This window comes from Mauremys reevesii, linkage group 2 (genome assembly GCF_016161935.1).
Source record: "Mauremys reevesii isolate NIE-2019 linkage group 2, ASM1616193v1, whole genome shotgun sequence".
Taxonomy (NCBI): Eukaryota; Metazoa; Chordata; order Testudines; family Geoemydidae; genus Mauremys; species Mauremys reevesii.
The window spans coordinates 277,537,375-277,555,131 of record NC_052624.1 but is presented as its reverse complement, the minus strand read 5'-3'; the positions used below and the strand labels follow the sequence as shown (position 1 = coordinate 277,555,131).

Below are 17,757 nucleotides of genomic sequence, written 5' to 3'. Positions count from 1 at the left end.
TCTGCAGAAAAGGACCTAGGGGTTACAGTGGACAAGAAGCTGGATATGAGTCAACAGTGTGCCTTTGTTGCCAAGAAGGCTAATGGCATTTTGGGCAGTATAAGTAGGGGCATTGCTACTGATCATTCCCCTCTATTCGACATTGGTGAGGCCTCATCTGGAGTACTGTGTCCGGTTTTGGGCCCCACACTACAAGAAGGATGTGGAAAAATTGGGAAGAGTCCAGCGGAGGGCAACAAAAATGATTGGGGGCCAGAGCACATGACTTATGAGGAGAGGCTGAGGGAACTGGGATTGTTTAGTCTGCAGAAGAGGAGAATGAGGGGGGATTTGATAGCTGCTTTCAACTACCTGAAACGGGGTTCCAAAGAGGATGGATCTAGACTGTTCTCAGTGGTAGCATATGACAGAAGAAGGAGTAATGGTCTCAAGTTACAGTGCGGGAGGTTTAGGTTGGATATTAGGAAAAACTTTTTCACTAGGAGGATGGTGAAGCACTGGAATGGGTTACCTATGGAGGTGGTGGAATCTCCTTCCTTAGAGTTTTTTAAGAACAGGCTTGACAAAGCCCTGGCTGGAATGATTTAGTTGGGAACTGGTCCTGCTTTGAGCAGGGGGTTGGACTAGTTGACCTCCTGAGGTCCCTTCCAAACCTGATATTCTATGAGTCTATGATTAAGTGGGTTAATGATAGGGTGACCAGATGTCCCATTTTTAAAGGGACAGTCCTGTTTTTGAGGACTTTTTCTTATATAGGCGCCTTCCTGGTTTTTCACAGTTGCTATCTGGTAACCCTAGTTAATAAATTGATTTATATGTGGAAAAATGTTGATTACTTGAGTGAAATTTTATGTAATACAGATCATGAGGGACATATTAAATAATTTCCCTATGAGAACTAACACTTTTCCAACGTCTCCATGAATACTGACAAGCCATTAAAATCCTTGAGGTAGTTGACATTTTACAGCTCCTTTCCTTAGAGAATCTGGTCTTCAGTGTTTCATTAACAGTTGAACTGAAAATATATTTTGCTCCTTTACAGTAATTTTATTTCTGTGTGAGAAATTAGAGAGAATGAATGGATGCTAATTCTAGAATTGCAGTGCAACAATCAACCCATTTATAGCAACTGGTTTTGTACATTTTGTAGCCAAGACATCCCCCCCAATCTCTACTAGCAAATGCTAGTATCCGTAAGTGGGGGAAACATGTAAAAAGAAGAAAGGAAATTTAAAAGGAGAACTTGCTGCATTACCCACTTTTTTTTTTAATTTAAGTTTTGAGAAGGATTTTAATTTCTGTGTTTATTGAGCATGCATAGTACAGTACTTGAATAGTCCAAAAAATAAAGAATTCCTAATTACTTATAAATTATAACAAGACTGTAATAGCAGAACAAAAGTAACCAAAGATTTAAATGATTGAAAATGGTTTTGAAGAAGTGAAATAGTAATACATGTTTTCATATTGTTAGGTCTAAAGGTGGAGATAACACACTGTGGGCAAATGAAGAGAAAATACCGAGTGTGCAATGTCACCAGACGGCCAGCAAGTCACCAAACGTAAAATATGTTTGTTTTTTCGTTTGCTCATATAGTATTTTAAAATGGTGTGGTGAATATCTTTAAATGTATAGATATCTGGTCCAGTTCTTCTCATGGAAAGCTATCAACCTGCCTTACTGACGTATACCAGCATAGGAAGCTGTCACAGTATAACGATACTTTCAGTTGTCACATGTCTCAAGCACTGAAGAATAAACTATACTAAAAATAGACATCAAACTAATCTCTCCCTTTTCTGTTTTTTAATTATATTTTTACTAATAAGGTGAACTTTTGTGGTATCTCAGTTACCCTTTTCAATCTGGTCCCACTGGCTGTTCACGCCTGAAATTTTTCTTTCGCCCCTTTTGGATTTCCCCACTTGTGCAGGAATAGAAAACCCATTGATGACATTGACTTTTGTAATAATTGGCTAGTAAGAAAGTGATACCCTTTTATGTAGGGTGAATGTTACCTCTGCAACATATGGGTCCGATTTTCTTTTCATTTACGCTAGTATAATTACAGCTGATTTACATACGTATAAGTGAGAATTACACTCTGTTGTCTCTAACAGCCAAAAATTTTGCAAGCTGTTCTTCTAAATTTTGGTGCTTCTCGTGGCACTAATATTTAAAAATTTGCTCCTCTTTTATTTTTGGAATTCTTTATTTAAAAGTCTTGTGAGTAACTTCAAAATATGCATATATATTGCAGCTATGTGGTATTAAAAGAAGTGGAAAGAATGAGGCTGCAATCAGCATTTTTTTTCTATAGGACACCTGAACAATATCAACAGCTACTGATAGTTAACTGTTCTGTTGTTGAGCTTCTTCCTATTTTTTCAGTGGTAATAAAACATGTGATAAGTTTTATATATATATATATATACACACATACACACACTTTTTTTTTTTCATTTTAAAGCAACATAGTCTTAAAGCTTTGTCAGGATTCCATTAATTTATATTAATATCTTAAATTAGTGAAGTAGAATTAAATTGCATTTGGTACGTTTATATCTCAACACTAAAATTCCTATAATATTTTACTTCTGACAGACCCTCACTTAAACTGTTCTTAGGAGATGTAGTTCAATCTCTTGGTGTTGGGCAGGTTACATGTGAAATGTTTCACAGATGTGAGAGACTTATACCACTGTGGTCGTCTATGTATTTTGTTTAACAATATATAGGTTTATGAAGAGCTGTTTATTCTGACTGACTTGCCGTTAACTCCTCCAGTACTACATCTTATTGTAGATCCGTTATTTCCCATGGCATGGGAATGGAGATATACGCCATTACAGTGATTTTCAGTCAGGGTGTTCAGATGGCCATTTTCTGGATGTTTGCTTTAGATCTTAAGGGATCCAGGCAATAAAAGCAATGCAGTCTGTTTTTGTTCCAAGAAAAGGGGGATGAAGATTGTAAGTGTAGACTGCTCCCTAAGATACGCTGTTTTTTATTATAGGTCAGTGGTTCTCAAACTGTGGGTCGGCACCCCAAAGTGGGTCCCGACCCCATTTTAATAGGGTCAGTGGGGCTGGCTTAGACTTGCTGGGCTCATGGCTGAAGCCCACTGGGCAGCGCAACTCAAGTTAGAGGCCCCCTGGCTGGGGCTGAAGCCCTTGGGCTTTGACCCCTTCCTCACCCATGGTGGTGGGGCTCTAGCGTTATATCGAACTTGCTTTGATCCACTGGAGTGCGCAGCCCCGCCCCCCCAGAGCACTGCTTTACCGCGTTATATCTGAATTTGTGTTATATCGGGTCACGTTATATCGAGGTAGAGGTGTATTGTTCTCTCTCTCTCTCTCTCTTGCACGATACACACATGCTTTCATGGGGCCTTTCATTGTGCTAAAATATATTAGGAGAAAGTTTGGGAACGTATTGTTGGTAAAATGATTGGTTTTCACATTTGATTTCCTATAGGTTCCCACTTCAGCAGGAGAGTGGACAAACAGTTGAATGCACTGTAGCTCAATATTTTAAGGACAGGCACAAGTTGGTTCTACGCTATCCTCATCTTCCATGTTTACAAGTTGGACAGGAGCAGAAACATACATACCTTCCTCTTGAGGCAAGTAAACTCATCAAAATACTGTATTCTTGGAAAGAAAAAAAACCCCACAAGCTAAGTGTTTAGGTTTTCTCTTACAGCTATCTTACTGCTTAGGGAATCATTGCATGACTAAATATAGAAAAGTATAACAGAGATTTTCTGAATTTTTAACTTAATTTGTATGGGGTTTCCTTAGGTGTGCAACATAGTGGCAGGACAGAGGTGTATAAAGAAGCTGACTGACAATCAAACTTCCACTATGATACGGGCAACTGCCAGATCAGCACCTGACCGTCAAGAAGAGATTAGCAAATTGGTGAGTGCTGTGTTTATCTGTGGCGAGAACAGAGGTATATCATGGAACAAAGCTTTTCTCTTGAAGTTAATGAGAACTACTGTCTAGTGCTTATTACAGATAATAAACACAGTTTGTAATAAACTATAAAACACTTTCTCATGTCGTCAGTTAACGAGACACTTAAAAATATTTATAACACCCTCAATTTTCAAGAGTCATCTAATTTTAGGTGCCCTGTTTCAGATATCCAGGACCAAATTTTAGGTAGTATTGAGCACCATACCTATAAGTGGAGTTGTAATGGGAGCTGTGAATTCTTGCCATAACTAAAATTCAGGTCCCAAGTGACCAAGGTGGGCCCTAAAATTAGAAAATACTTTTGAAAATGTGGGTCACTTGTGTAAAAAGGACTTTGTTTTGCCACTAGAAATATTTTTTCTTTTCTCTTTTTAGATGCGAAGTGCAAGTTTTAATACTGATCCTTATGTTCGTGAATTTGGAATAATGGTCAAAGATGAAATGACTGATGTGACTGGGAGAGTCCTACAACCTCCCTCAATCCTGTATGGAGGCAGAGTATGTAAACCAAGATGCTGCAGTATCTGGGATGATTGCTTTGTAGTAGTTGACAACTTCTTTAATATGATTTCTTCAATTCAGCCCTGGTGTAACTCCATTGGGATCCCCCATAATACTTAGCACTTACATAACTTTTGTCATTGTCAAGTCACTTTACACACATGAACTAATTTAAGCCTTTATAACACTCCTGTGAGGTAGATGTGGAAATATTATCCCTATGGTACAGATGTGGAAACTAAAGCAGGAAAGTTAAGGCCCAACTTTTTTAGAAGTGGCCTCTAATTTGGGGTTCCTCTGTCCTTGGGTACCCAACTTAGGACACCCAAGGTCTCATTTTCAGATATGCTAAATTCCCAAAGCTCTATTTGACTTGAGGAAAACTCTACCTGGAGTTGTGACTGTTCAACAGCTCTGAAATTTATTATATTATACTAGCACCCAAAAGGTACCAATCAGTAATCTGTGGCCCTTGATCTTGTTCTTCCATCCCTGTGCCCTACTACTTCAGCCCCAACTAGCTAGAGGGGCCCAGAGTGGGGAGAAAAGAGTTGGAGAGCGAGCCCACCCCACACTCACCCAGCAGCTCCTGGCCCCCCATTCCAGGCATTGCACACTGGATCACTTGAATTTGGCCCAGCAACCCCTCCATCACAACAAAATTTGAGTGAGGTGCACCATGTTGCAACATCACTTGGTTTGGGCATCCTGGGCAAACTTCCTCTTTTCCCAACTCCTCCCCCATCCCCTACATGCCGGACAGCCCTGATAGCAGAATTCTTTGAGGGTATGTTTAAGGCAAGGGGTGATATGGGGGGCAGTGACAGGTGACCAAGCTAGATCCTTCCCTCAACCCACTGGTGGGCAGGACCCACAATTTGGGAAAGGTTGATATAGAGGGTGGTCTGTGATGTCACAAGGGGTAATGAAGGTACTCAGATACCATGCTGGTGGGTGCAGTATAAGAACCTAAATAAAACAGAGTAAAAGCTAGAGTTTGGGGCTTTGAGGGGGTCTGGAGTGGATGTATAGGTTGCTCCTTTGCTCACATTATTCCTGCTACTGCCTCTGTGTCTACCCTTGTTATTGAAGTGTTTGCCCTACAATTTCAGTGAGGGTCATAATTTGAGGACATATCTTGATCTTCCAGTTTATCATGGATTTTCATGAAACCTTGCAGTACAATTTTAAATTAAGACAAAACACCATGAAGAATGCATTTTCAGTCAAAGGTATGAGGGAAAGCTTCACACTTCTAGCTATCCATACCAGTTAAGATAATTCCCATCCTGAGATTGAGTTCAGTCTTCATCTTCTGTTGCCTATATAACTAGTGATCTTGTAGCGAATTCCTCACAGTAGTGTGTATTACATAGGGAAGAAAAGACTTTTTTCTGTATGCCTGAGAGTTCAGAAACCAGGATCCTGTTCTCGGATCTCCACATATTTTCTCTGTGACCATGTGTGAATCCCTGGACCTTTATGTGCCTTAATTTACTGATCTATAAAATATGGGTAATGATGCTTGCCTATCTTACTGGACTGTTGTGAGGCTAAATTAATTCCTGCAAACTGTATTGAACTCCTGGAAAGTAGCTATAGAACTGCAAGCTTTTATGTATGTATTTATTAATTGTCAGCCATTCATGACTCTTCCCATTTACTACCCATATATATTCTGTTGATTTTTATTGTAACAAATAAAGGGATTTGCTTTTTTTTTAAAAAAGCATTCAAAAATTGAATAAACTGTATTGTCTCTTCCTAAATTTCACAAATTATTAGATTCACATACTTGAACATAAGTTGCTGTAATGATAGGAAGGATAGTGATCTGCGTAACAACTGAATTAATATTTAATCTGCTGACACAGACTTGAGACTATAGAATAGACTAGTCTTATAGTGAAGCAGGGGCTTGGGGATTTTTTTGGAAGTATTACCCATTTACCACTTCCTCTCTTTCTAGAATAAAGCAATTGCTACACCAGTTCAAGGGGTTTGGGATATGAGGAATAAACAGTTTCACACTGGAATTGAAATTAAGGTCTGGGCAATTGCCTGCTTTGCTCCCCAGCGACAGTGCACTGAAGTTCATCTTAAGTAAGTATGGTTTTCTTTCCTAGAAAGATTTTTGGTTATTTACTGGTTTTGAAAAAAGTGGATTGTGTGGCACTATTGTACATTGTGGTTTTTTTTCAGTAATATTCTAAATGCTGTATTTAAAAAAAAAAATACATCTTTTCCCTTTGTTATATCTCTGCTTTAGAAGCTGTAAACTATTGATTGTGTTTTCCCTGTCACAAACACTGAATTCTGTGTTTTGAATGGTGTACAAGCCAGTATGTCTCTCATTTGTTTTTCTGTGTGCTAGTATCATAAAATCCTCAATATCAAAAGCAATGTGCACAGCACTGGATATGGCAAGGTGCCTGCCATTGATAGGGGTTTCCGAGAAATGGAGATGAGCAAGGAAGAAAGAAGGCACTTCAAGCAAAGAAAAATGTCTACTGCTGAACACTTTTTTCATCATTGAAACGTCGAATGTACATGTGTTTCTGTGTTATCTCTCTAAACTGTTTTAACCTGAAAAACCTATATCTGCATTGGACCTATTTAAAGGGACATTGTCAACTTAAAAATCAAATTTATTCATAAAGCTTTCTACCCACTATTGTTACAATTCCTGTAGTTGAAAGATTAGGGGAAATGTTTTTCAGTTAGTTTACTGAGAAGTTCACTGCAAAGAAGAGCTTGAGTGTCACCTCCTGCAAAACAAACTCGGGCTCGAGGATTTCCCAAAATATCTCAGTTGTTCTGGATCGGTGGTATGTGAGGCTACTACACCTGACGGATTCTGCTGCCAAAATAAAGATTAGGAACAATATAATCCACAAACTATTGGGGACCAGCTGGGGAACAAATACTCACACCTTGTAGACAGTCACTTTTTCCCTTGTCTTCTCAGCAGCTGAGTATTGCCTGTCAGCATGGTAGTGTACATATAAAACTTGTCAGTGTGCAATTGAATACTGTGAGAATTGTCACAGGAGTGCTGAAGTCAACAGCAACAGTCTGGCTCTCTGCCCTCATGCATATCTTACCACTATCCCCCCAAAGAGAAGCTGCAATAATACATGACTGTGACCACACAATAACGAATCCAGACTTGCCCATCTACAAAGATCTCCAATGCACCCCAAGATGCTGCCTTAAGTCCAGGAACCCCTTCTGGTTAGCTGCCAAAGCTGTCAAAACCTCAGGACTGTCATCAAAAGACAAGCAGCAAAGGCTGTGGGTAAACATAAGGGTCAAGAATCAAAACCTGAACATGGATCCTGCAGACCAGCCACTTGGTTTCACTATCCCATGTGAGATGGATCACAGTGAACTGTACCAGAAGCTCATATGGGTGTGGCAGTTATCTCCTACACACTTGGAAAATGGAGGACAGCCGATATCTGAATGTGAAGAAGCCATCCAAACAATGAAACATACAGTGAACTGCAGCCCTCTGAAGATCCTTCTCTGTGAGGTCAGCCTTGATTCATTCTGCGTCACTGGAAGCTGTACAGTAGATGACAGACTTGAACATTAACCTTAAATGTTACTATTTTAAGTTACCAAATGAAAAACATTAGTTAGTTTGTGTATTTGAGTGTGTTGTATATAGTCAGTTTCCCTTTTTGTATGTGTGTGTCGCACAGCAACTTGGAAGAAAAACTGTTACAAATAACACCTAAGATTACTAGCCCAACAAATTATTTTAAAAAAAAATTCTCTTTGGTTTTGCTTACTTTGTATTTTTGACAGAACTCTGAAACTGACTATACACACTTTCTTAGCTGATGGGCAGGTGTAGCCCTCTTATGTGCTGCTCTGTTGGAGGAGCTTGCTGGAATGCTCTTTGGCAGGTCCTGTAAGAAGGTGGTTACCAGCAGCGCAGCAGCAGAGCTGCTGCTGTTTTTGACTTTTGAGTCAGGAAGACATCTCCTTTCGTTTGGGGCCCTCCTCTGAGCTGGGGAGCAGCTGTTGTCAGAGGTGATCATGAAAAAAAAAATTAAGACTCCCCAAGCCTCTGCACAGGGCTAGGGGGCAGAAGGAAGGGGTTCTTTGCTCCCAGATTTCCTCTGTCGGTCTTCTTTGAAATTCAAATGTTGGCAGTGTGGGGAGAGGGAATAGCGATCCCTCAGTGCTACTGTTTCTGTTGAGGAGGGAGGCTGGCTGGTAGAAGTGTAGCTTGTTTTTGGGTGTAACAAGCGTTAGGCTGGAGTCTTCAGGATCTTGAACTTGACTAATTTCAGCTAAATCTGGTTGACAAGTTTCCCTTTAGGATAAAGGAAACTCTTTGATGTTAGGAATTTAGCATTAGTTCTGGAGACTTGCTTTTTGGAGGATGATAGTATTAATAAAAATAAGTTGGCATTTATCTATTCTACTACATATGTAAAAGCAGCAACGAGTCCTGTGGCACCTTATAGACTAACAGTCTTATTGGACCATGAGCTTTCGTGGGTAAATACCCACTTCATCGGATGCCGGCAGACACTTTGCTGCTTTTACAGATCCAGACTAACATGGCTACCCCTCTGATACTACTACATATGATAACTGAAGTCCACACAAAACCACTGTGGAGTCAAAGGGTATCTTAATTCCACTTTACAGATGAGGAAATTGAAGCAGAGAGGTTGTAACTTGCTAGAAGCCAAAAATGGGGAGTCAGTTTCAGAACTAGGATTAGAACCAGGTTTTCAGACCTGTGCTTAGACCACTGCACCAGGACTCTTTGGTTTAGGTCAGAAAACTAAATATTGGCGTTCTATAAGTAAACCAGCACTGAAATTGACTTTGTTTACCTGTGTAGAATTAATATATAATTTAGCTCAGTCCAATAGGAAATGCCCTCCAGACACTGTTGTCACAAAGAAATTAAAGAAATAATTTCTGCCATTATGGTGTGATTTATATACATGTACCCCGATACCCACTGTGTTATTGTAGTGAATTAGAGTGCTAGTGCATATTGAAGCTTCCAACATTGGGGAGCATTGAAAGAGTTTCTCTCTCTGTTCCTTCTCCCCTTTGTCCCTCCATTAACAGCTAAATGATATTTGGTTCATTTGAAAAAATGCACACATACTGGGTCAGATCATATTTTTATGCCAATGCAACCTCATCAAAGTCAACAGCATTGTACCAGTATAACTGAGAACTGAATGTTTCATTCTTTCTTCATAGTAATCTAATGTGTCTGCATTCTATAGGTCCTTCACAGAACAACTGAGGAAGATATCAAGAGATGCAGGAATGCCAATCCAGGGGCAGCCATGTTTCTGTAAATATGCCCAGGGTGCAGATAGTGTGGAACCTATGTTCAGACATCTAAAGAACACCTATGCTGGGCTACAGCTTGTGGTAGTCATTCTGCCAGGGAAGACTCCAGTTTATGGTCAGTGCATATTGATCACACATATGGGGGGTGGAGGGTGTTTGAATCACCACTATGTATGTTGTATGAAGAATTACATCATCAAAAACTAATTTCAAAGCAATTAGATAAAATTCCACAAAGAAATAGTAGGAGTCTTACATTTTCTTTCCTTCCTTCAAAGGTGCTGACCCCTTCTCCACTTCTTAATTCTCAACCATCTCTTTTTATTTATTTTTATTTCCCTCTTCTCCTCCTATCCTTTTTCTCCCAGGCTACCAGTGAGGCATACAATATAAGCTAGAAACTTGAGCTCATGGCCACCTCTGAAGGCCAAGTTTTCTCTACTTCTTAAATTTAATTAAAGATACAATCATTGTAATCTCTGGGTCCACCTGCAATCAGCGGAAAGTCACAAGTAACAAAGAAAATTGACAAAAATCAACTCAAAAATTGCATGTACTTCCATCAAAAAAACTCCACCTACTCCAGCCACCAACCTCTGGCAAAAAGCTGAATGAAAGCATGAGCTTTCTGATAAATTCAGGCTTTGTCATATTGACAAGTGGATTCCAGAGCTGACGCTACCCTTTTTCCAAGCTCTTCACTCCAGCGCATTAAAATCTAGAGATTTGATGATTTTGTCATCCCAGGTGATGACTGTTGGGATCGTGCATGGGGAAGGAGGGAGTTCTTAAGATCAGCAAGACACAAACCAATAGGACTTTGTAGGTCAAAACTCAGCACTTTGAATTGCACTCAGAAGCAAAATGGTAACCAGTGCAGGTTACAAACACAGGTATACAAGTATAATATACTTCAAATAAGCAGGTGCATTCTCAGATTTACCTAATCTGCCTACCCATGTGATGTTTCCATCACTTTCAGTGGCTCTGCCTCTTCTTCTTTTTTAGCAAAACTCTACCCTAGCCATCTCTTTTCCTCACTTCACACCTTTTTAGGGCAGTCTCATCCACTATTACATGGCTTCAAGTACTTTGTCTAGTCTAATGACTCATAAATCTACCAAGCCATTTGTTTCCCTGCATCCAGTCCAACATCTCAGTCACTTAAGTGTAACGTGGCAAAAACTAAGCCCCTTATCTTCCCTTGGTTCGAAGACTGATGAGAAATTAACCCAGGGTGGATTAATATAGAGGATAGGCGAGTGATGCAAAAAGAAATATGGGCTAATAAGGAGGAAGGGGCAAAACCATCAAATTTTTCTTGAGCCTTCCAGAGGAAGCTGCCTATTCCAAATGTGTGTGTCATTGTTTTGGGATAAGAATTTAAACTTTGAATGCATAAACAAAAATGTGAGCCTCTTTGTTGGCTGATTTGAAGAGGACTCCACTTCCCATACTGCAGGGGCCAGGAGAGGGTAAATGCTGTTCTATCAATATCTATCCCTTTCCCCAATCATTATCCGCACTCCTAATCCTCTCTCCCCATCCTCTAATTTTCTCACTTCCTGTCCCATCCAGTTTTCTGTGGCACCCATGTTCTCCCTACATCCTGCCGCATAGTCTCTTATTCCCCCTCCCCTCTGTCTCCTACCTGCATCCCACCACCCAACATTTCCCTGCATGCACAACCCTGATTTTCCTCTCCTGTATTAATCTGCCCAGTATAGTCCCCCTTTCTGTCCCCTGATAGCATAGCCCGAATCCCATCTTCCCTGAGGGCAGCTTGGCTTCATTCCCATTGTGATCAATGGCACTGGTGGCCATCTATGCTAAAGGCAGACTAAACTTCCTCCTGCACAGGCTGCAAGGAAATAGTAACCGTCTTGACTGATGGCAGTTTGTTGGCCTCATTCCCATTGTTCTCAATGGCAGACATTAACCATTTTGATAGAGGGCAATTCTTTGTGAGCTTCTCTAGGGAAGATTTTATCTATCAGTCTCTACTGAATGATACATTTCAGTTATGCAGAATAATGGCAAAAAACCCACGCAACAAAGAAAGCTGACAAAAGTCAACTCAAAAATTGTATGCAGCTCCGCCAAAAAACTCCATCTATTCCAGCCACCAACCTCTGGCAAAAACCTAAAAATGATCCTAAAAATTTCTCTTAAACCAGGGGTCTCAAACTCAGTTTATCTTAGGGCCGGTGCCTGTTCTCAAATTCTCCCAGCAGCCAATAATGTCACTGAAGATGGTGTTCACGCCACCTCCCAGCAGGGCCACCCAGAGGATTCAGGGGGCCTGGGGCAAAGCAATTTCGGGGGCCCCTTCCATAAGAAAAAGTTGCAGTGCTATAGAATAGAATACTATATTTTCATGGGGGGCCCTGCAGGGCCTGGGGCAAATTGCCTCACTTGCCCCTCCCCTGGGCGGCCCTGCCTCCCAGTCCCACCACCCTTTTCCCTCGCTCCCTTGGCCTCATGCCACCCCTGCTGACTCTGCCCAGTGACTAGTGACGCTGCCTTCATGGCTGACTCTGCCTGGCAACTAATGATGCTGCCCCCATGGCTGACTCTGCCCGCCGACTAGTGATTGTATGTCTGTCCCTCTCTCCCAGCCAATGGGAGCTGCAGGGGGCAGCGCCTGCAGCAGACAGCCGGCAACATGGCTGCATGGGTCTCTTCTCTGCTGCTCTGCCAGCAACAGCAGGGATAGGGAATGACATGGTGCTGAGTGCAACCCCTGGGAGGGTCCCAGGAGCAGCAGGATGGAGCAACATTGGGGGGAGGGGCATGTGAATCTCTCCTCCCCACTCCCACCCCCCTTCGGCCGGCAGCCCTGAGGGCCGGAAGAAAGAACTTTTTAAAAAGTTTCCCCATGCCACAGTGTGGAGGTTCTTGGGCCACAAATGGTCCGCAGGGCAAGACGTTGAGACCCCTGTCTTAAACCATCTTTTGTACTTGATTTGGTCAAGATTCACCTGTACCAGTTTCTGTGTAGATGCACAACATTGTTTTAAAGATATGTTGGTAATAAAATATTAGAAACTAGATTTCAGCTAGAGCCTAATTTCAAACTCTTCATAGTAAATTATTACACAGAGTTAAACAAAGACTGCATAAAAAATTCAAAGGTCTAATACATGAATGCTCTGAAATTTCACTGGAAAATTAAGTTACCTACATGTGGAACAAAATAGGAATTTATACCCTTAAGTCCACTTCAAAACACAGCCTTAGCCAGGAAGTTGCAACCAGTGCCCCCATAAACTGTTTTAAAATGTATGTAACAGTATTTTTAAAAAAAAATGGAGGGGGGGGCAGTCGAAATGATAAATCTGCAATTATTGTACATTTAGACTCCAATAAAACTCGTATCTTTTCAGTAGAAGGATGGTAGTATAAACTCAGTAGCAGTGAGGAGAAAATAAGTTTAAACAAACAAATCAATAACATTCTGTTAGAAAGTGATCATAGCTAAATTAATGCCATTTTTCTTATTTATTATTTAAGAATATCTGAATAGTTTTTATTTTGCCTTGTGTCTTGGCAGCGGAAGTAAAGCGTGTTGGTGACACTGTGCTGGGGATGGCTACACAGTGTGTTCAGATGAAAAATGTGCAAAGAACAACACCACAAACTCTGTCCAATCTTTGTTTAAAGATCAATGTCAAATTAGGAGGAGTAAATAACATTTTACTGCCACAAGGAAGGTAAGCTGATTTTGAAGGTGTTTTTTTGTTTTATTTCCATACGCTAAGGGAGATATGAATCAGGTTAAAATAGTTTAGACTTTTTTTTTTAACTTGTTGCTAATATCACCTTAAAACTATTAAAAATGAATTTACTTTTTGTTAATTTATGATGCTTCACTCTGGTTTTATAATCAGTTTCTAGTCAATTTCACTTTCAGATTTTAATGTAATAGCACTCTGCTGCAATATTTGGATACCGCAAATAAATACTTACTTTAAAAAAAAAAATTCCATTGGAGTCTGTCAGTTGATAAAGAAAAAATATTGCTGCTTTATTTAAAAATTTGAGCTTGCAATACTATTTCAGAGTTTTCACGTGAAATAAACCTTAACAGATCAGTTTACTTATGTATTTAATGACAAATAGAAGTCATCTTGAAAATTAATATTCCCTTATTGACAGATTGATTGTAATCTATGAAGTAAGCAACCATGATTATAAAGCCAGAAGGATCCATTGTGATTCTCTCTAGTCTGACCTGTATAAAATAGGCCACAGCTCTTCCCTGAATTAATTCCTGTTTGAACTAGAACATATCTTTAAGGGTATAGGGTTGGGAGGCAAAGGATCTGGATTCTATTTCCTGCTCCCCCACTGACTCTCTACATGTGATTACATGTATGATTTCACTTAGTCATAACAGAAGCCATTACCCATACTCCAGTTAGAAGGTTCACAGAGAAGTCCATTAAGTGTAGATAGGAGTCTTCCATTGTGAGTTAAGTGCTGCTGTCGATTTGGCAAGTATTCACTAGACCCGCTAAATCGACTGCCGGCGAATTGATCTCAGAGCGTCGATCCCAGCTGTAGTGTAGACCTGCCCTAAGCCTCATACTTGTAAAGATGAGGAGAGGTTCCACACATTGGATGCTAGAATGGATGGGACTAAACTATTTAGGTTATCCTTCCAACTGTTCGTGGCAGTTGCAGACAGGATGAAAGGTCTTATGGTCTTATCCCAAGGAATCTCGTTATGGATTTCCTCCTGTATATATTTGTGCTACAGTGGCGAATGTAAACTCCACCGATCAGCACATTCAACAAGATCACATGCAGCCTCTGCAGCCTTTCTGAGTTGGGTGCCTATACTGCAGCTGGTCTTGAGTACATACTTCTGCTTTTCACTATGCCATCTCCTGAAGTCTAGAGATGATGCCAGATTTGGACATATGGTCCTTGAACCATTATTTATCTGCCTCCAGTCCCATCCCCGGATTGAACTACCTGTGAATCACCTGAAGTGGAAAGGACGTATGCACTCATTTGAAGAAAAAACAGTTATTAACCCATTCTGTAATGGTAGTTCTTCGAGATGTGTGGCACATATCCAGTCCACAACCCACCCTCCTTCCCCTCTATATCAACGTCTCTCTTATCAGAAGGAACTGCAGGGAACTGGGGCAGATACACCCTTTTATGCCATCACACAGAAGCACGAGGTGGCAGAGAGTGCATGTGACACCCCAAAGGGTACAGCTGATGGAAAAATCTCTGACACTAGTGTAGTCAACGCACGCACACCTGAAGTGCAATGGACATGTGCAAAGTACAACAGTGGATTAGTAACCGTTTTCTCCTCAAAAGTTTGGCTTTACCACTGGCAACATTTTAACTTCACTAAGTGACATGCTCTTTCCTCCCATGCAAACCCACCAACTTGAAACACTGACATCCAGAGAGATAAAGTTCCTACTTTTCATTCAATAAACTGTTCTCTCATGAAAATAGAACTAACCATTCACACGAAAACATGTCTAGTGTTGGATATTGACATTCTAAACAGGTGGATTTTTTTTATGTTGATCATAGAATTGTTTTAATTGATTGTCATTTACTGTTATTTCTGCCAGGAAAAGAAAAAATTATTCTGAATTATTAGTTTTAAAATTATATTGTCAAGCATTTCTTCTGAAAGATGGACATGGAGTGTTCTTCACCTTTGAAATACTGAGAAACTTAATTTTGAAAATTAGCTGCTGAGTCTACACAGTAACTCTCCCCACTGTTCCCTCCCCGATGAAAAACAAAAACTCCCTTTAAAATAGTGTCTTGTTGGGAGAGGGGGAGTTGAAATTTACAATTTCTAGCCTGGTGTGTCAGTGAACTTCCTCTGTTGCTTCTTAGAATGTCAGCTTTCAAACTGACTAGATTTAGCCAAAAACTCTCAACACAATTGATGGAGAGTTACTTCAGTAAAAGTTACTTTGAAGCATCTCTGAGAAATATCTAAAGCTCCGTGACTGTCATCTTTTTATAAAACAGACAGAAAAAGATTTAAAAATATATATATATATATACTTAAAGTACTCATTGTGGAATTGAGCATGTTTTTTTCAGATGCTATACATTGTAAGAAATACAATTTACAACTTTATGTTAGCTTCCCCATTAAAGTAGATTGCAAGCTCTGTGTGCCTTCCTCGGTATGTGTGTGTTCCTCACCTAGCGCAATGGGACTCTGATCAGGACCTTTGATGCTGCTGCAATACAAATACTTAACAATTACGAGTGAAAGGGGATAGTACTTGTCTGTGTCACAGGTGTGTTGAGGATTAATTAGTTAATATTGGAAAAGCATTCTATAAATGCTAGATATCACTTTCACTTTCTTTTCATTAGGCCTCCGGTATTTCAGCAGCCTGTCATATTCCTGGGTGCAGATGTAACTCATCCACCAGCTGGAGATGGAAAAAAGCCTTCTATTGCTGCAGTGAGTAAACAGTGGTAATCTGTCAGAGGGGGTTTTCTTTTGCTGTTTAAATTTAGTTGAGCTTCAGTTTGTTTTTAGAGGTTGTGAAGGATACTGTTATCTTACACTATGGTATTAAATAGTATTTTACTACATAGTCTAATGAAACTTCTTTTGGAGAGTTTATTGTAGTAATAATTACTCAGATATTTGTGAGGTAAAGCTAGTTTATACAATAACGCAAACACTGCACAAAAATGGAACTTTTCAAAGGTCTGAATGTAATGTCATAAAACATGGATAATAACCCCCCATATGTACATAATATAATACATATATTATAATAGTACTGAGACACTCTACATAGTGTATTTTGGAGACATTGTTGTACTTTTTGTGGTTCATAAGGAGGCTGTGGTGAATTGTCTTATAGTGAACACAAACTATGCAGTAATCCCCCAAAAATGCACTGGTAGTCCCGTGCTGAATAAAGTCTATGGAATGTTGGTGTAGTGAGCTCTCGATGATCATTCCAATGCGTTCAGACAAGCTGCTGCATTAAGTGCTATCTGAACCTTGCAAGTGGTTTTCAAAGATAGTTGATACGCTGGATTAATCCAGTTTATGAGTGACAAAGATGTGGATAACAGTGAAGTCTGTATCCAAGAGGAATGATTGTTATTGGCCAGCTAAGTGCAGATGGGTGGTACCATTCCTCGCCACAAAGACCACCAGGGACTCTAGGAGCAGTTGGGGATCCAGGGCACTCCTATGCTGTGAACCAGTTGTGAAAACATATTTTTCTAGTTAAAGTCTACGTTAAGATTTGTTTTGAAAAACTGAAGGAATTTTTAAAGCACAAAGTTCATAGATTTGTTTCACAAATAAAATATTAAATCTTCAGTTTTAGCATTATATATAATCATAGGTAGCCCAAAGCTCAATACTGAACACTTTTCCCATGCATGCAATAATTTTGATTGCATTTTCTTTTTTCTTTATGCTCCATTATAGATTGTAGCATTTTTAGTGAGGTAATGAATCATTAGTCTTCATTTTTAAAAATAACCTTTGCAGTGCCGTGGTATTAAGCATGGATCATATGTTTTTGTTTGTTTTTTAAACAGGTTGTAGGTAGCATGGATGCTCACCCTAATCGATACTGTGCCACTGTGCGTGTCCAGCAGCATCGTCAAGAAATCATCCAAGACTTGGCTGCCATGGTCAGGGAGCTGCTTATTCAGTTCTACAAATCAACCAGATTTAAACCAACTCGCATTATTTTCTACCGAGATGGTGTTTCTGAGGGGCAATTTCAACAGGTTAGATTCTTCATGCTTTGAGTTGTTGCATGACTTTTGATTATAAAGTGTGCTAAATTGGAATTATGAAAAGAAGCAAACTTGGTTTCCTCTCTGTAAAATTCTCAGGCCTTGGCCAAGCAGTGTAAGGAAAGTATCATCACAGCTTTCAGGATCTTATTACTT

The 17,757-nt window shown here is 40.0% G+C and overlaps 1 protein-coding gene across 4 annotated transcripts in view; it reads left to right on the top strand.

Moving 5' to 3' along the window:
- Nucleotides 1–17,757, top strand: part of AGO2 (argonaute RISC catalytic component 2) — a 125,766-nt gene that overhangs the window by 88,017 nt on the left and 19,992 nt on the right. For all 4 annotated transcript variants that reach the window (XM_039522797.1, XM_039522796.1, XM_039522795.1 and 1 more), the window contains exons 7-15: nt 1,478–1,565; nt 3,482–3,629; nt 3,808–3,927; nt 4,363–4,485; nt 6,458–6,591; nt 9,756–9,940; nt 13,379–13,538; nt 16,201–16,291; nt 17,398–17,592. In XM_039522797.1, coding sequence (XP_039378731.1) covers nt 1,478–1,565; nt 3,482–3,629; nt 3,808–3,927; nt 4,363–4,485; nt 6,458–6,591; nt 9,756–9,940; nt 13,379–13,538; nt 16,201–16,291; nt 17,398–17,592 — 1,244 coding nt within the window. The remainder of the gene's footprint in view (nt 1–1,477; nt 1,566–3,481; nt 3,630–3,807; nt 3,928–4,362; nt 4,486–6,457; nt 6,592–9,755; nt 9,941–13,378; nt 13,539–16,200; nt 16,292–17,397; nt 17,593–17,757) is intronic.